Source organism: Rutidosis leptorrhynchoides, unplaced genomic scaffold (assembly GCF_046630445.1).
Source record: "Rutidosis leptorrhynchoides isolate AG116_Rl617_1_P2 unplaced genomic scaffold, CSIRO_AGI_Rlap_v1 contig386, whole genome shotgun sequence".
Taxonomy (NCBI): Eukaryota; Viridiplantae; Streptophyta; class Magnoliopsida; order Asterales; family Asteraceae; genus Rutidosis; species Rutidosis leptorrhynchoides.
In genome coordinates this window covers 39497-63741 of record NW_027266623.1, presented here as the reverse complement: position 1 = coordinate 63741, position 24245 = coordinate 39497, and the positions used below count along the sequence as shown (strand labels likewise).

The following is a 24245-nucleotide window of genomic DNA, read 5'->3' as shown; positions in this document are numbered from 1 at the left end:
TATCTAAAAATAACAAACCATAACACTCATTTCATTTATTAAGGTACAAACTTCATTATTAAACACAATGAAAATTTTCCAATAAGGTCAATACAACATGAACTTCCATCTTAATTTAAATTGATGTATGCAATATACATGCATCAATTTAAATTATTTGATCAAGTACTAGTTCCTACTTTCCCAATTCGTAAATAAACAGGAAACACAACATTCTTTTTGCTACACCCATCTTCATTCCAAGCAAACTTGAATCTCTCAACCACATCATTACCAAGAAGCTCCACACCTTTGTCTTTAGCTGCTGGATAAGCAGACCAAGATTTAAACAACACGAACAAGTCCTCCAACTCCATCTCCCCCCCAATCACAAACTCGAACGGCCCCGTATCATTTTCTCCGTCGACCGGATCAAACGGAAAATCAAGATCCTTATACTTGTTATCAACCAATTTAGCTATATTAGAAGTTTTCCAATACGGTCCACAATCAACCTTATAAAAATTCTCGATAAGAGGATCGACCGATGGGCTGATTCGCACTAACGCTGTGTAAGTCCATGCTGCCATGACACCGTTAGGTTTTTTAAGTGCCCATTTGACTTGTTTGTAGAAATTTGGGAGATCGAACCAGTGGAATAGCCGTCGCGACGGTGATCAAGTCGACTGACGACTCTTTAATGATATCGGATTGTTCGAGTTCTGGTATGGACATTGTTGCAGGGGTTTGGTGGTAACGAATGTTTGCAAGTTTGTGTGCGAATTGGAGTTGCGTCGGGCTTGTGTCTGTAGCTATTACGTTCTTGTAGATTCTGGCTAGCTGAGTGAAAAGAAGGATTAAAAAGTAAAAACTAAAAAGTAAGGGACTGAAGTAGAAATTGGACAGATCAAGGATCACATGTATAAAAGAGAAGTAAAACCTGAATCGCGAGAGAAACTTACAGATTGAGCAGCCTGACCACTGCCGGTGCCGGCGTCCCAAGCAAGATCATGAAACGGTGTCTTTCCGGCGATAAATTGGAACAATTCCGGCGGATAATTTGGGCGAGCTTCTCTGTATTCCTTAGCTTGTTTTACATACGATTCGGCCATTTCTTTCTCCTTGATCTTTTCTTCGTGTTTTCTTGATTGGGAGTTCATGCCTTTTCGAAGGCCAATAGAAGACTTTGTGTTATCCCAAAGTGATGCAATGCAAGGAAGGATTAAATGGTATTCTAAATGTGCAATAAAAGGCTATAAACTTCTATTACTTTAACGATCGGATCCCCAACTTTTAAATGAAAGCTAATTTGATACAGACCAAACGGCGAAAGCAAAATTGCATTTGGCAACCGAATAAGTCAACTAGACACGTGTATATACATTTTCCAACGACCCCATAAAATTCCATGATTCTGTTGGATGATTGTTTATGAGATAATGATTGTGTGACGAATTTTTATTTGACTTTGGTTGGTAATCAATTTTTCGTGAAAGTTTCTAATTGAATTTTGACTATGTTTATAGCCTATAGGGTGGGAAAAACCGATCTAACCCATGATTGAACCCATGATTATGATCAAATCGACTGATTTGGTTTGGTTTAATTTAGAATTTTTTTAGAAATTTTTTAAATGGTTTGATTTTGATTTGTTAGAATATTGTCCATTTTATTTTGATTAATTTGGTTCTATATAATTGAGTTTTGGATAAAACCGAATGAACCAAAATAATGTTCATACTATTTTACGTACTGGCATAATATATTCTGAAGCAACGCTATTCCTACATAATTTTGTAGGAATATAACATTTCTCATATATTCTGTTATGTGAAGTACGTATTCTCCTGATAATCCTTCATAAATATTGCTTATTCAAATGTGAAAAAAGTATTCCCTCTTGGTAATCCTTGATAAATCAATACTCATTGTTTTTGTTGCAAGATCGAACCAATATACCTGTTTCGATTAATTGGCTTAAAAAATGTCAGTTTCTTTCGCAGTAATTCAATTTTGTTCAAACAAACCTCAGTGTTTTGAAATTTTGCCACATTGATAATTTTCCATTGTAACGGGGTTTCCCTTTCGGTAGTTGGTTTTTGGACGACGCTCTTCCCTATCACGTACGGTTCTCGCAGAGTTTCATCCGGCGGATCGAGGCTAGCTGACTTAAACTGACTCGGCCATCTTTTATTAATTAATAAAAAATAGCATATTATTAAAAAAAAATACGGAAGCAACGAGGAGATCATGATGCTGCATGCATGAATTTTATGACTTGCGCTTTGTGATTACTATTCGAGTTCTACATATATAGATACTGCATTTAAGCGTCTTCAATTAAATATTATTCGTAGTGGAAGTATGGAGGAGATTCTTCATATTCACCGTGGTTTTTTCTTTGATTTGGAGGATAGATCATTCATCCATATATGAATTATATATGGACAGTTGACATAACTATGAGTCGACAATTATTAATAAAATACATTCAAGAATCCTTCTATCATAAAATAAAATGAAATAATGGTAAATAAAATCCTACCTTTGAAAACCATAAATTTGTCATTAATTTGATATTTGAATATTTTACTTTACTGTGACATGCAAATATTACGTGACACATGATGTATATCTCTGTTGTAGATGCATGTGATTGAATTTGTAAAAATATGAATCGGTGTATATATTATTGACAGTATAACTGAGTATATATACAGACTATAAAAGGTTTTCTAAATATATTAGGAAACGGAATATGCTAGAATATGTGCTCTAATTATATCATAATAAATCAATTAGAATTCTAATAGATACTAGAATATATTCTTCATTATCCCCCCACAAGTTGAGTTGGGTTAGGAAACACGGTCAGCTTATCACGAAGAGCACGAAATCTAGCTTTGAGTAACGGTTTGGTGAGAACATCGGCGACCTGATCATGCGTAGAAATGTAGCGAACCTGAAGCTTCTTCTGACGAACTAAATCACGAAAAAAAATAAAAATCTATCTCCATATGTTTAGTGCGAGTATGAAGGATAGGATTAGCCGTAAGATATGTCGCACTGAGATTGTCACACCAAAGAACAGGAGAGTCAGGTATTGCTAGGCCAATTTCAGAGACTAAATTGTGTATCCAGATTAAATTAGCGGTGCCAGTTTCCAAGGCACGATACTCAACTTCGGTAGACGAGCGAGAGACGGAGCGTTGTTTTCTTGCAGACCAAGAAACAAGGGTTGGGCCATAATAGATAGCATAACCAGTAGTAGACTTGCGATCATCAACATCTCCTGCCCAATCAAAATTAGTAAAACCATGCAACTTATGACTATTATGATATGGGAAGAACAAACCATGAGTCGAGGTGGTTTTCAAATAGTGAAGAATACGCTTGACATCCGCCCAATGATGATGAGTCGGAGCATGCATATATGACACACCTTATTAACAAAGAAGGCAATGTCCGGGAGAGTAAAGGTTAAGTATTGTAAAGCCCCAACTGTGCTATGAAACAAAGTTTCATCACTAAATGGCTCACTATCACCCAATGCTAGCTTATGTGCAGGAGACGAAGGTGTAGCTATATCACTACATGAGGACATACCAGTCCGCTCCAATAAGTCACGAATATATTTGGTTTGATGTAGCACAAGTCCAGTCTTCAATCAAGAGGCTTCCATCCCAAGAAAATAGTGAAGTTTTCCAAGATTTCGAACGGCAAAGCGAGAATTGAGACGATCAAGAAGGAGCTTCATTTGAACCAATGACAATAATATCATCCAGATATATGAGAAAAAATAATTTATCATAACCATCATTCATGTAAAAAAGAGAGTTATTAGATTTGGCACCCGAAAAACCAAACTTGCGCAAAGCATCGGTGAGGCATTGGTTCCAGACTCGTGGAGCTTGCTTCAAACCATAAATGGATTTTTCTAATCGACAAACATAATCGGGACGAGCATGATCAATAAACCCAAGTGGTTGAGACATAAATACAACCTCATCTAACTTTCCATGAAGGAACGCATTTGATATATTAAGTTGACCGATCGACCATTTACGTGCAAGTGCAATAGACAAGAGGAGTCGAATCGTAGTAGGTTTGACAACTGGGCTGAAAGTATCATCGAAATCTATACCAGGTCGCTGGTTATAACCCTTTGCCACCAAACGATCTTTATAGCGTTCGATTGTACCATCATTATTCTTTTTAGTTTTGAAAATCCAACGACATCCAACCACATTTTGAGAGGAGGATGGCGGAGCTAGACGCTAAGTGCCATTAGAAATGAGGGCATTATATTCCGTAGACATCGCATCGCGCCAATGAGGCAGCTTGTGTGTATGTTATAGGATCCTTAGCAACTTCAGAGGAAGCATTAAAGGATTGAATACGCTTTGGCTTTAAGTTCCCTGTTTGTTCTCGTGTCACCATACGACGACTTGGCTTTGTGGTGGAGCAGAAGGCACCAATGGAGTGTACGACCAGAGTGAGAACCATTCATGTCAACCGGAAAATCATGAGAAGAATTAGACGAGTATGTGTCAGTCAACGATGAAGATCGAGAATGCCTTGTATGTAATGGTTTTGGTGTTGAGACAGGATGTACTGTGGAGATAAGCTGAGCTGTGGGAACATGTTGAGCTGTGGGAACATGGTGAGCTGTGTGGACAGGTTGAGCTGTGGCGATAGGCTGAGCTGTGGGAACAGGTTGAGGTATATGTAACATGATTGTAGGGGAAGGTTCAGTCATGGTTGATGGAGAAGCAACCACAGTACTTCGTGCCTGAAAAGGAAAAACAGATTCGTCAAAAAGAACATGGCGAGAGACAAAACATTTCTTTAACGATGGATCAAAGCATTTGTAACCTTTATGAGTCTTACTATATCCCAAGAAAACACAAGGATTTGATCGAGGTTCAAGCTTATTCTTATTATACGGACGCAACAAAGGAAAACATAAACAACCAAAGACACGAAGAAAGCTATAATCAAGCTTAGCCTTAAACAAGATCTCAAAAGGTGTGTGGTGTTGTAATATTGGTGTGGGGAGCCTATTGATTATATAGACATCCATTTCAAAAGCATTTGTCCAAAACCGAGGAGGTACAGCAGCATGATGCAATAAAGCAGGACCAGTTTCAGTTACATGTCTATGTTTACGTTTAGCACATCCATTTTGTTCAGGCGTATGAGGACATGACACTCTCTGTGTAATACCATTAGACCTTAAATAATATGTTAAAGCTTGAAACTCACCACCCCAATCTGACTGAAATTGCTTAATGGGACGACCAATTTTTTTTCCAACTATTACACAAAATTGATGGAAGATATCAAGCACATCAGATTTATTTTTCAAAAAATATATCCATGAATATTTACTAAATGATCATAAAAAAAATATAATATCGATAACCATCATTAGAAACAACCGGGGCAGGGCCCTAAACATCTGAACAAATTAAATCCAAAGGTCCAGTAGCATGATAGTCTGAAATGGGAAATGGGAGTTTGTGAATTTTGCTTACAGCACAAGCATGACACAAACTTTTATTTGAATTAAAATGACGACAAGGAACAATTTTCCTAACAGTAGCAGCAGAAGCATGCCCAAGACGTGCATGCCAAACACTTAAATCACTAGACGACGACACAATGAAAGATAAACACATAGGAAAGGACAGCTTGAAAGTGGCAGTTGGGATGGCATAAAGACCGCCCTTACTCGGTCCTTGATATTTGATGGCCTTCATTTCCAAATCCTTCATAAGAAACGAGTTAGGAAGAAATTCAATAGATGCATTATTAGCTTTAGCAAACGAGTTGACAGACAATATATTTTGTGTAGCAGTAGGTACATGTAACATATTTTCAAGATGAAAGCGATTATTTGAAACATCAATATATGATTTACCAATATGAGATATAGGTAACCGAGAACCATTATCAAGAGTGACTTCATTCTGACCTTGATATTCTGAATGAATAACAAGATTGTCAAGATTGGCAGTGAGATGATATGTGGAGCCGCTATCCATTAACCATGACTGAGGAGAGTTCGAGGTAGTGGCAGCAAGGTTTGAGGACGGAGCAGAAGGTGTGGCATTCTCAGATTTCGCAGAAGGACACACACGAGACAATTGTCCGAATCCTCCATAATTATAGCTAGTCAAAGTGGTAGTGTTCATATATGATAAATTGTGTTGGGAGACACCTGGTATAGAGGCATTGAATTGACGATTTATGTTAGAGGGAAAGTAGCCTCTACCACGTCCACGATTACCTCTTCCACGACCACCTCTGCCACGACCACGTCGAGTCGGTTGTGTATGGCCAAAATGAGCAGACGACATAATTGTAACGGCCTCATCAAGTTCCAATTATCGCTCTTCATTTAAGAGCATACCATAAAGTGCATCGAAAGAAACATCAGTAGGACTAGCCTCCAAAGCACGAGTAAATGGCAGATAGGATGGTCCCAAACCAGCCTTGATAAACTCAATCAAATCATCATCAGTAATAGGACTTTTCAAAGCAACTAGTTTGTTAGCAATAGTCTTTGCTTTCTGCACATATGTCTCGATATTGTCAGAACCACGACACAAATTAAATAATTGGGCTTTCAACTCACGGATTTTCGGTTTGGATGTTGTAGCATAAGCCGCAACCAGTTTTTCCCAAGCTTGTTGAGCCGTCACTGTACCAACAATTTGCGGTAAGATTGCCTATGAAACAGACGCAACAATCCAACTGAGAATCATCTGATCCTCACAAATCCACGATGTATAGGCCGAGTTGATCTCACCATCAGCCAAAAGTTTCTCCAAAATGATATTTGAGCCATCAATATGATAGTCAAGAGCACATGCGCGAAGCATGGACATGATCTGCATCTCCCATAATAAGAAATTCGTGGAAGTTAGTTTCAAAGGAGCCTGATGAGATAGATTTGCCATGGGGGAAAAAACTGAAGATGCCCCTGATACAGGCTGCAAGACACCAGAAGATGATGATTCAATGGTAGAATTAGTGAACATCATGAAAGGGAAAAAAGATCGACACAGTCTGTACTTTCTTAAAGCTCTGATACCATGTAAAAATATGAATCGGTGTATATATTATTGACAGTATATTGAGTATATATACAGATTACAAAGGGTTTCCTAAATATATTAGGAAACAGAATATGCCAGAATATGTGCTCCTAATCATATCATAATAAATCAATTAGAATCTTAATAGATACTTGAATATATACTTCATTAGAGTTTGCCTCATCAATAGATTTCTCCATCTATAAAGAAAAGAAAATTGGCGAAGTTGTTTGTCGAGAAGAAAGCAAAACATTATGCTTGAAATGTTCGGATCTCTGTTGTAGATCCGACTCGATCGATTACCCATTTGAAATGTTCGAATTTCTAGCTTCAAAGACACCAGCTCATGAAATTGTCTAGGATGTGGCCACTGGTAGTGGCCAAGCTGCAAATTTTGTAATAAAGTTTTATTTTATACCAACTAACTTGATTCCTTCATAGATCCATTAGGATGGTTCTTGTACAACAATTTGATTCGACTCGACAATCGAAGTTTTATGTTTTACTAATGGGAAAATTTTACGGAATTGACTTTTTTTTTTTTTTTGTAAACCGACCCAGTTTCTTCAGTTTAGAGACGGTTAAGAATTTGTGGAATAAAATTCCTTGTTTATGAAGAGATACTAATTGAGATTATTTAAGAGCTTAAGTCGAACCTGTCGTCGATTAGCTAAAGTTTCAATTTTATTAAGCTAGATTACTAAATCTCATTTTTATTAATCTGGAATACTATTAACTCTAAACGAGGAGTTCAGCTCCAAATCAAAGACCAAGAAGTAAAATTACCAGAATCGTCACTTCCAGAGCTTTAAAATGTCGGCAACAACATCCCGTCTACTTTCCTAGAGAACAGAAATTATAAATGGTGGATCCTAATGGCAATCTACTCGTTTATAGTACTTTCGTCGCAAACAACACCTACAATCCTAGGAAAATTGTACTATAATCAAGGAGGTAACAAAAAATGGATGGCAACTCTAGTCCAACCAGCATGATTCCCTATTTTAATACCTTTTTTATTAAAATTTCAAATTTTCAAAACTTGAACGCGCCGACGGGTGAGACTCTTCATTCGACTCCTTCGTAATCGCTGATCGAATTTTCGTTGCTGATCCATTGATTTTTGTATGGGGACCGTCGAATGAGCTTGCTGGTTGCCTCAAAACCATATTGGCAAGATGGTGTGTCACGACTCGAAAAACCACCCTCGCCGTGACCGGCGTCTTAACCTCCTCGACCCGAGATTAAGACTAGCCTAGTACAATATTTCAATGAACAAGTATATTAAATTACTTGAATTATTACATTATTATAAATAATTTACATTTATGTCTGATTCTACCAACACGGAGTAAATGCTAATGGAAGACGAATAAAAAGAATATACATCACTTTAAGAAAGATAAACTTGAAATCCTCATGCGCTTCCTCGAACCGCTTAATCTATGAACTGCAAGGAAAAATAATATAGTATTTGGATGAGTAACAACGCACTCAGTAAGTATCAAATACAAAATATAATAATATAAAGGTAGACTAATAATCAATACATCCATAGAAGGTTCAAAACCGGTTAAGAGATTTTGAAAACATACTTTATTCAGAACACGGCGTGAATATACTTATATTTTTCTTTATCAAATCTCATCATAGGATATAATTCACAAATCAAAATCCGCTTTAAACAAGGATTTATCGACTCAAAATTTAAACCACGTAAATTGGTTTTTATCAAATCAGGATCAAGTCAACCTTAATGGTTTATAAATCCAATGAAAAATCCGACCTTTAACCGGGTCGGTGGGGTGGCACGTGGTACCTAGATCCTGTCTAGGTACAATCGTAACGACAAGTATCCGCGTCTTTTGGCTCAGGTAGCACTAAGCAAAAACCTCAGCCTCACCACGGACTCCGATACGCAATAAGTCGTCTGCGCTCAATGACAATGACGACAAGTCACTCTACCCTCAATGATAGAAAGTGACGGGATCCAACAGTAGATAGTCCCAGTAAATCGGTCTATGGTCATAACCTACACATGTGCCTGTAGGAAGTATTTATACTTCCGTTCGATAAATCATCTCGAAATCCGAACTCAAAATCATAATCGAAATCAAATTTCAAGAATTTATATGGGATAATTTACACCAATAAACTCAGAATTTATTTTCATAAGTTATTTCTCAAGCATTAAGTCAAATTAATATGGAAATTCATGGATAAAAATAGCTTCGACGTCAATTAATTAATGAAAGCTCAGAAATATCAATTCGATGATTATATTTTATCAAACCAACCATGAAACATGTTTTTCCGATAATCAAATCGATGCGCAACCATTAGTTCCCACAACAAAATTCATCAAACATATTTTTCAAGCACATTTCTACAATATATATATATATATATATTTACCAACCATAGACGTACGGTTTATTAGAAAATCGTATATTAGCATATAGTGTATTGGGTACTTACCTCTTACGCGACTTAAAAACCCAACCGAAAGGTCCAATCACGATCACATAATCAAATGACGTCATCTACTCGAAGACGAAAGATTATTAATTCCAGTCCTTAAAATAATGCATAATTCCTAATACTCTACGTGAGATGCTAGGGACACAGAAATATATCAAGTACCATTATTCAATGCACATACACATATTTCTATAGAACCATACAAAGCATCATTTCACAATAACTTACAGTATACAACAATATATTTTTCAGTATTGGGTACTTCCACCAAAATAATCACCATTTATTCATATCATACTCGATCTACAATTTAATTTTTGATCATGAAAATAGACTTTTATATCTATCCAATGGTATGTTTCACATAATCTAATTTTAATTGATGAATTTATTACAATTTTTCAAAGTCAGGTAAATCGCACTTTTCACACGGCTAACATACCGATCTTCAAAATTTCATAACTTAAATTACAATATTTCAATTCGCAAACCGTTTGAAGCATGATAAACTAAACATGCATAACATTTCGATTATATAAAATACTTAGTAGGAGATCAAAGTCATCATGGTCAAAACGTTCAGGTATGCAGAGCACAAATAATTCCAAACCCAGAATCTTTCAAAATTCAACTCTTAGTCCAACCTAATTAAGTCACCCATCAAATTAACTGCTAAATTAATAAAATATTCAATACCAAAGTCATACTATTGAATATCATGTTTATTACAACTATTCTGAGAGAGATTAAACTAATTTCTAGGAAAGATGAAGATACTTACAAACATAGTAGATTTTGACTTAACCTTTGTGATTGATTTTTTTTTTCCTCTTCACTTTTTTTTCCTTCTTCTTTTTTTATCGGTGGAATGATCTGGATAAGGGGTGAAGTTTGTTTCATTACGAAAACACTCTCAACTTTTACTTATTTGTTCAAGTTCTCCCTAAGGTTTAGTAAACTATCAATGAATCCTAAAAATGTTTTAACCTCATATCTTAGCCCTGAACTATATTCTAGTCCAATAAGGGCCAGCATATAATATATTATATGTCCAATTAATATATATAGTTTACACTAATAATTTAATTCATTTAGATACATAATTTAAATCACCAATTAATCTAATTAAAATGCACATAGAGCATTCACAAAATATACAAATACATGACTTAAAACGTTTCATTAGACTAATTAAGTTGGGGTGTAACATGGTGGGCTAGGGCGAGAAGACGAGCGGCGCTGTACTGGGGGAGATTGCAGGGAACAAGCGTGTAGGTCAAGATCGGAGAAGTAAAAATTTATCATCACCTCTGTATAAGCTATTTGTGAGCAATCTCCCATCCGGCATGAATCATAGCTGGTTCAGGTCCATGTTTCAAAGCTTCGAGAAGATTATCAGAGTTTATGTGTCCTTCAAAGCAAATAAAAAAAGGGAAGTAAATTTGTTTTTCTTGTCTTTTTTAGCAAGGAAGAAGCTTCAAAAGTGAATCAGGAATTGAATGGTCGAACAATTTCTGTTGGGGAGATCTCTGTCCGTTTTGCTGATCCTGATTCTCGGTCTTATTTTTTCGATGAATGATATCGCTCGCGATCTTGCAGGCAATTCAAGACCAGACGTAATCGGAGTTATCAAGTTAGACGTAGGGAGCAGAAGAAGAGCTACGCTAACAAAGGTCGTTTCCAGGGGACAAAAATCTAGGCAGAAAAAAGAAAACCGGTCTTTCATTATCGGACAAAAGTGGAAGAGAGGGAGTGGCTCGACATAAGCATTATTGGTATTCTGAAGCCTCAATTGACGACTATCGATGTTCTTGCCAGGCTTGAAAAGGAGGTTTCTCTTAAGGTAAAGCTCACAATGGTAAATTCATCGTTGATGGTGATCACATTTGATACTTTGACCGATAGAGATATTGTAATGAAAGAAGGAGTTTGGTTAATGGATGTGGTTGAGAATCCTAAAATATGGAGTCTTCGACCTGATTATATCTTCAATGAAAAACTTGTGCGCATAAGGGTTGAAGGGATCCCTTTACATGCATGGAGTGAACGCTTCTTTAAACAACTTTGTAGAGGATTGGGGACTGTTGGAAGAGCTTGTTCCAAGAATTCTGCAATCATGAATTTAATTAAGCCAATGGTTGTATACTTGGTGAAGAAATCTTACTTGAAGATGAAGAAAAGCTTGAAACAAGTGTCATTAGTGAGAAATGAATGTGGAATGATGTTCATAAAGCTTAATGATGAAGCATGAGAATGTGTTCTTGTATGATGAAATCTGGTATGATAGAGGAGGGGGTGTGAATGTGTGTTTTGGTGATAATAGAAGTGTAAACAGAATCTTGATTGTGCTGATTAAAGTAGATAAATTCAGAATTGATCACTTGAAAAGAATGAAGGATGTGCATGTTTTAAAAGATCAAGGAAGAAAAATTTGGAGACTTGTGTTTGTTGATGATGCTGAATTTAAAAAACGAAGGAGGAGCTGTTGTAAGAGTTCGTTTCTAGAATTTAGCTATAGAAGATAAGAGAAGCAGTTTATTTTCAAAGAAGCATTGGAAGAACTTCAAGTTATTTGATCTTGGAATTGAGAAAAGCTCACTTGAAATGCTTATGAAGGATTGTAGTATCGATGACTTAAGAAGAATGTTTGGATTGCAGTATTCTAGAAATAAAGGAGGAGCTATTGGAAGAGATTGTTCCAAGAATTCTGCAATCATGGATTTTATTAAGCCAATGGTTGTATATTTGGTGAAGAAAGCTTAATTGAAGATGAAGAAAAGCTTGAAACAAGTGTCATTAGTGAGGAATGGATGTGGGATGATGTTCATAAAGCTTAGTGACATTCTAAAAGGCAAAATTGGACTGTTGGTAGAGCTAAAATCGAGCTGCATTGTCCTTGGAAAAACAGAATCTACAGAAAACAACATCTGAGGACCTACAGTGCAGAAAAAGAAGGAGTCTCAGAATGGACTCAAATTTGGATAGAAGCTGTAAAATGAGATTCTAAATGTGTTTGTGAAAGAAAAATGTAGAAAAGAGCTTATATGAAGAATTTGACCACCCATGTTCTTGATTTTTGCACTTTAAACAACTCAAATGTCATTTTTATGTTTCTTGCTGCAAAATAGTCATTGAATACTGCATTGAAATTCTATATGATGTTTATGAAGTGTTTGAAGGGCTGCATTGGACTTATAACTAGCAGAGGTGGAAAAAATATTTCGATGGTCTCTTTTGAGGGCATTTTGTGCTTAAATAGTGATTTTCAATTTTCTTGGACAAATGAATGAATTCTTGCTACAATCAAGTCTTGAATGGTGTATTGAAGGTGTCCATGGAGTTTCAATACCAAAAGTGAAATTTGGTCTTCAAAGTGAAGTTTTAGGCTTTTTTAGCAATTTTACTACTTACTGCTAGTTGAAGGATAAACACCAGAACTGGTGTTTTCTAGTTTTTTGTCATTTAGTTCCAATATTATGCTATATATTAACCAATAATAGTAAGGCATTAGATCTAATGTGATTGGCACACTTGTATTGTCACTATAGATTAGTTTTGTTGGATTAGATCATCCCGAGGAACTTGATATCATTGAGGCAAAAATGGTTGCTGCAAAGAAAGAAAAGATAAAGGTGAGAGTTAATAGTAACTTCTAGTAGAAACAATCAAACTTAAAGAAGAAGAAAGCCATAAAGAAGACAATGATTTTGAGCAATTCGATCGAGAAGATTTTCTTGAGGTTATTTATGAAGTTTCTGAAAGAGAAAGAATCAAAACAGTGTGGTGGAAGGCTGAACATGGAAGAAGAAAAAGAATTTTGCAGAATCGACGAAACAACATATCGTCAAAACTGTAAGGATCTTGGTGTATCTACTGCAAACCTTGGGGGTCCGACTGGAGAAAACGAAGACGGCGTTCTACCGGCAGGACGACGAATTTGTGAAGGTTAGGCGACCACTGGAAAGACTCAGGGAAGTGTCAGGAACAATGACATACCCTCAAGGAAAAAACTCCATTTGAAGCTCTTTTTGGTTATAAGCCAACTGTCCATCATCTGAGAGTGTTTGGTTGCATTGCATATGTCCATATTCCAGAACAAAGAAGGAAGAAGATGTCAGAAAAGGCTATCAAAGGCTAATGAGTTTATCCTATTACAGAGAAAATGATCATATCCACAAGTGTTAGATTTGATGAGTTAAGTGAGTGGAAATGGGAGGAACCTACTGTGAGAAAATCAGGAAAAACATTAAGTGAGATACCAATGCAACCATTTATTTTTGAGATTCTGAGTGATAACTCATGAGTTTGTTCATTTTGATACAAGTAACTCAAATAATGCCATTCCAGTCTCAGGAGGAGACAATGATGATCAAATGCCACCATTGGAGCCATTGAACTCAGGAGGAGAAATAGGAAATGATGCTGAAGGAGATTCCATAGATTCTGGAGCTAGCTCTGAAGTACAATTGGAGAATGAAGATGAAAATGAAACAGTTCTAGAAGGTGTGCCACCTAAAGCTATGAAGAGTTTGCAGTCAGTATATGATAGAGCTCAAACAACACCGACACCAGACTTGATGGAGTTTTTAAGAAGTGCAGAAGAAGTAATGACAGCCAGCATGGAGCCTAGAACCTACAAATAAGCTGAGAAGTCACCTGAGTGGATTCAGGCAATGAAAGAAGAATGGCAGGCAATCACATACAATGAAACCTGGATCCTAATAGACAAGCCAGAAGATGTGAAGGTAATTGACACTAAATGAGTATTTAGAGTTAAACTGAATGCAGATGGAACTGTAACAGACATAAAGCAAGACTAGTGGTGAGAGGATATGAGCAGGAGTATGGTATTGACTATGAGGAGACATTTGCACCAGTAGCTAGGCTTGATACAGTGAGGATGTTGTTGGCATTGGCTGCAAATAATGGTTGGAAGGTCCATCAGATGGATGTCAAGTCTGCATTCTTGAATGGATACTTGGAGGAAGATGTCTATGTTCAGTAACTTGAAGGATTCATTATTCCTGGTGAAGAAAATAAGGTATACAAGCTTGCAAAAGCTCTGTATGGGCTAAAACAAGCTCCCAAGGCTTGGTACTCCAGGATCAACTCATAACTGCTGTAAAATGGCTTTCTGAAGAGTGAAAGTGAGCCAACACTCTACATCAGGAATCAAGGAGGAGCAAAGATCATTCTGTCATTCTATGTGGATGATCTGCTGATCATTGGAACTGATGTAGAAGTAGTGGAAGGTTTCAAAAGAATGATGAAAGCTGAGTTTCAAATGACAGACCTGGGGGAGATGAAATATTTCCTAGGATTGGAGATTGAACAAGGAGAAATTAGAATTTTCATTCACCAGAGAAAATATGCTGCAGATATGCTCAAGAAATATAGAATGAAGGGCTATAATGGGATCTCTACTCCCATGGAGAATCAACTCAAGATAGAGCCTACAAAGATTGGAGAGGAGTTTGATTCATCTATGTACAGAAGCATGATTGGCTCATTAATATATCTCTGTGCATCAAGGCCTGACATTGCCTGTTCAGTCAACATGATGGCAAGTTTCAGTGCCAATCCCTCCAAAACACATGTAGTCTATCTGAAAAGAATACCCAAGTATGTGAAATACAACATCAATCTTGGCATCTGGTTTAAGAAAGGTGGAACTGGAGAACTTCTTGTCTTCAGTGATGCTAGCTATGCCATGGGGGAGAATTGCAGAAGCAGAAATGGATACTATTGCAGTTTCGGGAATGAAATCTTCAGTTGGAGCTCAAGGAATCAAAGTGTTGTTGCACAGTCACAACAGAGGCAGAATTCATTGCAATCAACCATGCAACAAGACAAGTGGTGTGGCTAAAGAAAGTTCTGTCAGACATTGGAGAATTGAAGGAGAGATGTGTGAAGATTTTCTATGATTCAAGTTCTGCAATTGCAATGGCAAAAAATCCAAGCAACTATTCAAGATCAAAGTACATTATGGTGAAGTAAAACTTTATCAAGAATTTGGTGGAAAGCAAGCAAGTGAAGATGGTATTCTATAGAACTCAGTATCAGTTGACTGATATTTTCACAAGTCATTGCAGAAATGGAGATTTGATGTTCTGATTAATTTAATTGGAATGGTTCAAGTTCCTCTTGATGAAGGAGGAGCTGTTGGATTAGATCATCTCGAGGAACTTGAGATCATTGAACAAATGGCTGTTGCAAAGAAAGAAAAGACGAAAGTGAGAGTTAACAGTAACTTCAAGCAGATGCAATCAAACTTGAAGAAGAAGAAAGCCACAAAGAAGACAATAATTTCTAGCAATTCAATCGAGAAGATGTTCTTGAGGTTATTTATGAAGTTTCTGAAGGAGAAAGAATCAAAATAGTACGGTGGAAGGCTGAACAAGGAAGAAGAAAAAGAATTCCGCAGAATGGACGAAACAACACATCGTCAAAATTGTAAGTACCTTGGTGTCCCTGCTGCAAACCTTAGGGGTCCGACTGGAGAAAATGAAGACGGCGTTGGCCGGACGATGAATTTGCGAAGGTCAGGCGACCACTGGAAAGACTCAGGAAAGTGTCAGGAACAACGACATACCCTCCAATTGCTTCATAAATCAGCCATTCGAAAAGCCCTAATTCGATTAGGGTTCTATCTTACTATTCATGTCCAAATTTCAATTTCTGTAGTAATGAATAAGATTAGTTAAATTGGTGTTATGGGTAGCTTTGTTTAGTTGTTATGAAGTAGTTGGCAAGCTTAATTTGGCTTGACATGGTCTGGAATCCACAATGTGTGATCGAGTTGCATACTGAAGAACTGGAATTGGGCATTTTCATTATGGGTCATTGCAGTCGAATTCGTTGATTTAGAATCGTTAAGGACAAGTCATTGAAGGTGTCTGAATGCTTAAACTGAAGTTCTAAAGCACTAGTGAAGATGACATTAGTGGTATGTACTCTTTTTTCCTTGTTCGTTAAGCTTCAATTAAGTTGTCAGTAGTATGTCGAAGGAGTTTAGATGCTGCTGCAGTCTTGATCAAGCTCGAAATGGAAGTCAAGCAAAAAGTCAACAAAAATGGTGTCTTTGTCGAGATGAAGAAGACGAAGTTCAGATTGTAATTTTTGATAGTTTTACAATGCTATCTACTCGAAAACGCTTTGTGGATTACTTTAGGGTGAAAATACAAGCTGAAATCAAGAGAAGAAAAGATCGTGCAAAAAGTAAACCATTTCTACTTTTCATTTTCCCTATTTTGGTTTCTGGTTTTGACACAAAATCCATCTTGTAATTCATTTTATTAGTTCATGTCACCTAGGTTAAAACTTTCGGACGCCTATATAAAGGCTTATTGCAATCATTTCTTCTCTATGAATGGTATGAATTAATTTTAGATCGCCATTTTCATCTTTTTACAGTTTTCAAAAGCCGGTTGCATTGGTTGAGTGTTCCGTAGAATTCCAGTCACCCAAATTAGTTTTTTAGGTCCCAAAAATACTAGATACCAACATCAAGTCTTTAGATTAGGATAGCATCAAATCGAATATGAAGGATATGATCATAGTTTTATTTTAGTGAATCAGTGTTCTAGCTTTTAATTTTTCTGCAAATTTGAATTATATTGCTTGTTGTTGCTGTTGTTTCTGCTGCATTTTCTATCAATCTTGAGCTCGCCGGTGTTCGGAGGTTTAAAGTTTATCTAACAAGTTTAAGTGTTTGGTGAGAAAGTAAATCTTATCTCTATATATTGTATTATTCTGCAGATTTACAACTTGAATGAAAGCAAAAAATTCCATTCCATTTTAATTTATGCACTTTACTTTAAATCAAATGAAAAAAAATTAGTTTATCCTTTTATTTTTCTGTATTAAAGAAAAGAGGAAGAGCAGATTTTTTTTTTTGTAGTTTTACTGTTCCATTGAAAACTCTCTGCTTTCTTTCGATTTTCGTTCTTGGTGCTTGTGATTCTTCGAGGTTAGGATCATAGGTGCTTCAATAGGGACTTGATAAAGATTGGGGATGAAACATTATTCAAGGAAAAATTGGACTGTGCCCATTTCGTGATTAAAGTTAATAAGCACTTTGAAATTCCTGGTTCGTTGTATGTTGTTATTGATACGATCACTTACAAACTGAACGTGTTCAAAGAAGAGGTTATATACGTCAAACCAGTTTCACTTGGGGAGCAATCACTTTCTCGGGAGATTGTTGCCGTTGTTTCAGGGATGGGATCAAGTGCAAATGCTTCTCGGGTTCAGGATGTCGATGGAGATTCAGTGGTTCCGGAAACTCAATTTTCCGAGCCATCTCAGCCAGATAATCAGATTATTCTTGCTACTGATGTTGTCTCCAATTTGGTTGTGAATGAAGATGTCCAAGGAAGTACAAATCAAGAAGAATTAGAGCTACCTTTGATCCAAATAAATCATCAGGATATGCTTTTGACAGATAAAGATTCTACAGAGATAATTCATGGAGCAGAAGCTGACCAAAACCATCATTCTCCTCAAATTTCAAATCCTGAACCGGCTTTATTCCTTGTCCCAATAACATTTACCAACTCAGACTTTATTTTGCTCCTAAAACGAGCTCACGAAAATTGCCTGTTAAATCAACTCAGGTCCTTCGTCTGTCATCCAGGACAACAAAGAGCATTTACAAGTCTAAGTCGGTAAGTGATCTTAACGGGCTGACTGTGGAAAATTTGTAAAGAAAATAAATTGCCTCCTATTCATGAACATCTAGCTATTGGTTTCCAACTGGGAATGGTTCTAGCCAGAGGGATTGGGATTGATGAAGCTACTACATCAATCAAAAATTCATTGCCGAAAGACCTAGATGACTGTTCTTGAGTGTTTAACTCGGCCATGATCTGCTCTCTTGCTTGGTATGTTAGAGGATTGGCTCCTCCTTGAAGAAGAATCAGATAATCGGTTTTAATTAGTAAGTACCATTTTGATTTATTGTTTCCTGGATTATAAAACAGGCGAGGCTTGTATTTTTGGAATGAGGCCGATATAGGCTAAATTTGTAGTGATGCTTGCGGCGGCGTTCTTTGTCTTTGTGATGATGCATATTAGGATGGTGAGGCGTGACTTTTTGTACGTCGACAACTTCTGTGGATTTTATGATCTAGTGGGATTAAATCTTTATTGGAGGAGCACTGAGTTATTTTATGTTAATCATGCTTGCTGTATTTTCATTGACATTGTGGAAAGAGTGAAAATAATGATTTTGAAAGATGCTTCCCCTCGATGTGGAAGATTTTGCCTTTGTAGCCATGCACCAGGGCATGTGCTGGTTCAAAGCTGTGAACTCACTCTTTATTACTCAGACGCTTAACTTATAGCATCTCCAGGTAGAATTAAGCTGTGGCCAATCAAGCATAAGAGACATTAGCTCGGCCAGTTTTTTTATATTGCTTTATTTGTAATATTTTCATTTATGTGTCATTGGTGGATGTCATGTATCCAACCATGGTCGCCTTTTTACTTTTGATATACTTTTGTGATTCGTCTCGGTAGCTTGGTTGTGGACGATATTTTCGATAACACCTACGATTTTTACCTAGTTTGGAGGGCTAGGTCTTTCATCTGATGGTTATCGTCAATTGACACGATTAAGTTCGGCCACTAAAATCTTTAATAATATTACTATCCTCCTTTAAAAAAAAAAAAAACTTTAAACGGGATCATTCACGGCTCATCGTGCAATGTAAGAAGAAATGATAAATTTCAAGCAGATATATATAGTCTGACTTAGTTTTGAAGTCTTTTCAATTAATTACACTTAACTTTTCAAGTTGCCAAAGGCTCTACAACAAAGTAATTGCTACAGACTCAAACGAGAAGCTACTCGAATTTCTCATAAACTTCCCAACACCATCTGCCGACAAACTTCTCCACCAATGTCGATTACGGAGCTAAACAAATTAGTCTCCCACTAATGAAGTTTAGATTTAATCACAATAGCTCAAGGCCTCCACTGGTTCGACCCTAATTTTTTTTACCATCAAGTGAAATGGATACTCTAAAAACCAAACGGAGTTATTGCCGCTTGGTGCTAGACAAAGCCCCAAGTAAACAGCTCAATAGATGAAATTTTGGACCGATTTTATAACATCGATTGTGGACAGTATGGGGTCTCTGCCCTCAAAATGATCGATGATCAATACAAAACTATTGAATTGCCATTTGTGATCGAGAGGGAAATAAATTTTGAGGATTACGTAGATGCCGTATAGTCATGATCATCTTATGAAACGCTTAAGGGGATAAGGGGGGACGGTGACACATGGTGAAAAACTTTATGGGTGTTTGGGATGGAGATGAAAATACTATAAGACCATTGTGAAGTTTTTAAAATGTCTTTGGATGGGGAGAGTTGGGAGGTAAAACGTGCAATGATTGGTAATGACTAATTTCGGTCATCGTATATATGTACTTTATAAAGAACGTTGTTGCATTGTGCTGTAGGTTCCTTTCAATAAAATCTTAATTTGAAGATTTATTTGTTATGGTTTTATTTCATTTTGGGCTTTATTATCAACATTTATAGTCTAGAATCATAACTATAAAAATATAGGCTTTAGTACTCCATGTAAATGAAAAGAAAGACTATTTAAAAATAAGGCTTAATAACTACAGTAATTAAATTATGAGGAGGATAAAGTGGTTAAATTACATATAAACCTTTAATAAAGTTTTTTCTCTTTTGAGTTTTTCACCCCAACTATTGTAGCCGCCTTTAACTTTTCTTCTCACTCCCAATCATTTTCACTCTTAGTTATCTCCGCCACCGATCAATTCATCTCTCGCTAAATCTTGATCTCTCTAGATTATAGTTCAGAATCTCAAATTCTAAAATATAAAAATTTTATTTGAATCATGAAGATACAATCAGATTATAGCTCAGAAAATCTCTTCTATTCAAGGATTATGTCAAATTGAATTAACGATTTTATATGACTTATAAACTTAATTTTCATTTTTTTTCTTTTGGTTTTATTAATTTTTTTATGAGCAGATTGTTATTATAAATAAAATGTGTAATCCGGAATAATGTTATGCTATATGTGTGTGTATTGATTGCATGTTTTAAAGTTACCTCAATTCCATGCACTCTCTTCTATGGAGAATGGAACCCCTGACTCCTCATCTATGAGGGAGGGAGGTGCACACTAACTGGATTACAACTTTAGGTATTGCTATGCTATAACTTGTACTTAATCTCAGAAAAATCTATCAATTACGTACAATTCTAAAAATATACCTGTATTACTAGCACCAATAATACAAAGTACTCTTCAATTACTATGAACATATGCTTGAGGTATCTCCACAACTTTTAAATGCCGCTTTGATTTTGCACTTGAGTCAAGCTATATGGTTCACCCCTATAGCCTAGGAAGATTACTTGTTTGGGAGTATGATCTGCCTATAAGTTTAGCCAATATTACATCTTTATTCTAGCATTTCGTAGGATTATCCATTCACTACCAATGCACAACTATTGTCTACTTATGATCAATCTCTTCGATGATAATTTTTGGCATAAGAATAATAAAGCACCAAAATAATCACATGCTTCTAAGGAAAATTTACTGAATTAGTTGATCAGCATGTGATATAAATGTTTATAGCTCACAAGTAAATCTTAGCAGATATATTTTATCAAACAATTCAGTTGCTCCTAAAATTCTTCCGCCTAACTAGGTCAGTTCCCCCGCCTCACTTCTTTAGAAGTATTTGCTCCTATACTCCTATAAGTAATATTTTTTTTTTTATTTTCTGTTTGAGGAAGATTTTGGTATTTTATAATGTATTAAAATAGCTCAACAGATTGAAGTACATATATATATATATAGACCTCTCTTACATGACTTCTATAACCTTTTGTTATTCTAGAAAGCATAAAAGCCTCTAACTTTACTTTCAAAGGCTTTTGGTAAAACTAAAAGAAAAAAAATCATGTATGCATGTGATGGCTGGTAATTAGGCAGATCTTTTGCGGACCTCTAATTAAGGAATTCTATCTTATATTATAATCGTTAAAAGAAAAGTGTGCTTCACGATATTGAAACAATTTCCAAATTTAATGTTAATGAATAAAGGCAGGCAGTTTTTTTTTTTTTTTTTTTTTCATGAAGAGTTATTTTGCAACTGAATTTGGAGAAAGATCATGTTTCTTTATGTTTATTGTATATTTGTATTTGTATGTATAATCTTCTTGTGCAACTGTTTATTAGAATTTATATTTTGCTATTAGTAGTATTTCACTTCTTAAGTTCTTATCATTATCCTATGGCTTCTTCTTGTAACATGATAAAAGACTGGCGGGCGAAACTGCATCTTGGAAAAGAGAATTCCTATGCTCACAGATCGTCCTACAATCATCTTCGGAGCAGATGTCACACATTCTCAACCAGGAGAGGTACGAGTCCTTCTATTGCTGCTGTAAGTTGGTTTCCTTGTACTAGTATTCTTACTTTTGGTTTGATGCTTGATTGTCTTTAATTCCTTTTATTCACCCTGTCCGACAGGTTGTGGCACCCATGGACTGGCCAGAAGTTTCAAAATACATGGGACTTGTCTCTTCTCAGCATTACAGAGAAGAGATAATTCAAGATCTTTATAAGAGAACTGAAGATCCTCGAAGGGAATTGTCCACTGTGGGATGATAAGGTATAATAATACACTGATGTTAAATTTTGTTTACTGAATGAGTCCAGTGATCAAGAATATTAGTTAATCCTTCTGTTAATTCTGTTATATATGCAGAGAGCTGCTGCTTTCTTTTTACAAACCAACTAAGCAGAAGCCTCATCAGATTATATTTTACAGGTATATATATATGTAAAAATTCCCCGAAAAATACCAAATGTATTTTTACTCAAAAACAACCCTTCTAAAATTATTTCTCATACACGTGGCAACACTTAATTGGTCGTCAAAATTTCGTTGTCTACAATATTCTTCTTTACTAAATAAATCAACTGCATATTCATTAATAATGTTTTTTAGATGCTTAATGTTTTCTTGTCTTTCCATAAACAGAGATGGTGTCTCAGAAGGACAGTTCAGCCAGGTGCTACAGTATGAGAAGAGTGCTATTAGAGATGTAAGATTTCTTTCTCTCTCTTACATACATACATACTTACATTGGTTGACTGCTTGTCTGATATAAAATCACAATTGCTCTCCAGGCTTGCCGGTCGCTTCAACCCGGATATCTGCCACCTATCACATTTGTTGTGGTGCAGAAGGGGCATCACACTCGCTTCTTCCCTGCAAACCATAACGACAAGAACCTGATGGGCAAGAGTGGAAATATTTTACCAGGTCCTTTTAGTTTCCTTTGTATGTTTAATTTTCAATGTCGCGAAATATAAATTAACTAGCTAGTTTTTAATGTCAGGTACTGACGTTGTTGACATCTGCCATCCAACTAGGTTTGACTTTTACTTCAATAGTCATGCTGGAATCCAGGTAAGAAAATGGTTTATGCAAAACAAACGATTACCTGCCATATATGCAAAATGTTGATTCTGTGTTGTTGCTTTGTGAGTAGGGAACCAGCAGGCCGGCTCACTACCATGTGCTGTATGATGAGAATAAGTTCACTGCCGACCAGATGCAAAATCCGACAAGCAATCTCTGTTACTAGTGAGTGTATATGTCCTTCCTTGTTATTGAATTTATATGTGAATCTACTTTCTTTGTTTGTATGAGTTTTATTAAGAAGTGTTTGTATGTAATTCTCTCACAGATGTATTTACAAATTCCTCTGCCATTTCTTTCCAAGCATGCTTCTCTAAACCTAATAGGAATTTCCTGTGCTCTTCTTCACTCCATGGATTTGATTTTGCTGATCATATCACAATGTATATAAATTTAAATTTATCATTTACATGTATATAAGAAAATAGTTCTAATTTTTTATCACATAGATGTCAAAGTTTTTTTTTTATAAGGGAGAGCGTCGTCCAAAAATTAACTACCAAATGAAAAAAGACCCGATTTCAATGAAAATGTAGTAATGAAGAAAAAACTGGAATCTAATTAACACAAATGATGATATGAATAACTTGTATTGGTCTTGAAAAATGAAGCTTTCATGACTTCCAATGTGTGGACTATGAAAAATCACAAGTTAGAGTTAGGGTTAACAGGCAAAAATTCAAAACAAACAAATGAAATAACGAAATTAATATTTTTATTAATCTAAAAAGAAAGTGCGATTGTGGTTACAACTCCTATGAATCCCTTGATTAACGTCTACTCTAAGCAAACCCTAGACTACTCTTCCTCAAATATATCAGCCACAAAGCTATATTTTGATCCTAATTTAGTGTACTCCCTTTTATGGACGGGAGCTAGGGTTGCTTTGGTGCTGATGAGGGTGGAGGCTCACCTGGGTGAAGTTTTGAAAATGGCGTCTGGAAGCTAGAAAGTTGGGTAGAGTTTCAGCTATGTATTTTTCGGTCCTCTTGCCAATGCAAGAAGTCTTCATTTTATAGTTGGTGAAGATGAGTTGTAGGCTATGTGGACGCAATATTTCCTTGATGAGTGAATGTTTTCTTACCCTAAATAGCTTATTTGATTCACCTTCAGAGGCCTTTGGGTGTTGACCCGATTTACCTTCCTTTCTTGGATAAGAATATTCTTTTTACCATTTATAGGTGATTT

General features: G+C 36.1%; 1 protein-coding gene and 1 pseudogene across 1 annotated transcript; one reads left to right on the top strand and one right to left on the bottom strand.

Moving 5' to 3' along the window:
- Positions 1 to 161: 161 nt before the first annotated feature.
- LOC139883354 (uncharacterized) lies at positions 162 to 1091 on the bottom strand (annotated as a pseudogene).
- A 20769-nt stretch (positions 1092 to 21860) lies between these two features.
- On the top strand, positions 21861 to 23223 carry LOC139883353 (protein argonaute PNH1-like). The gene is made up of 7 exons (XM_071867541.1): positions 21861 to 22013; positions 22100 to 22221; positions 22338 to 22400; positions 22614 to 22677; positions 22763 to 22898; positions 22975 to 23045; positions 23128 to 23223. Exons 1-7 carry the CDS (start codon positions 21861 to 21863, stop codon positions 23221 to 23223), a joined length of 705 nt encoding a protein of 234 aa, XP_071723642.1.
- The last annotated feature ends 1022 nt before the right edge of the window (positions 23224 to 24245 follow it).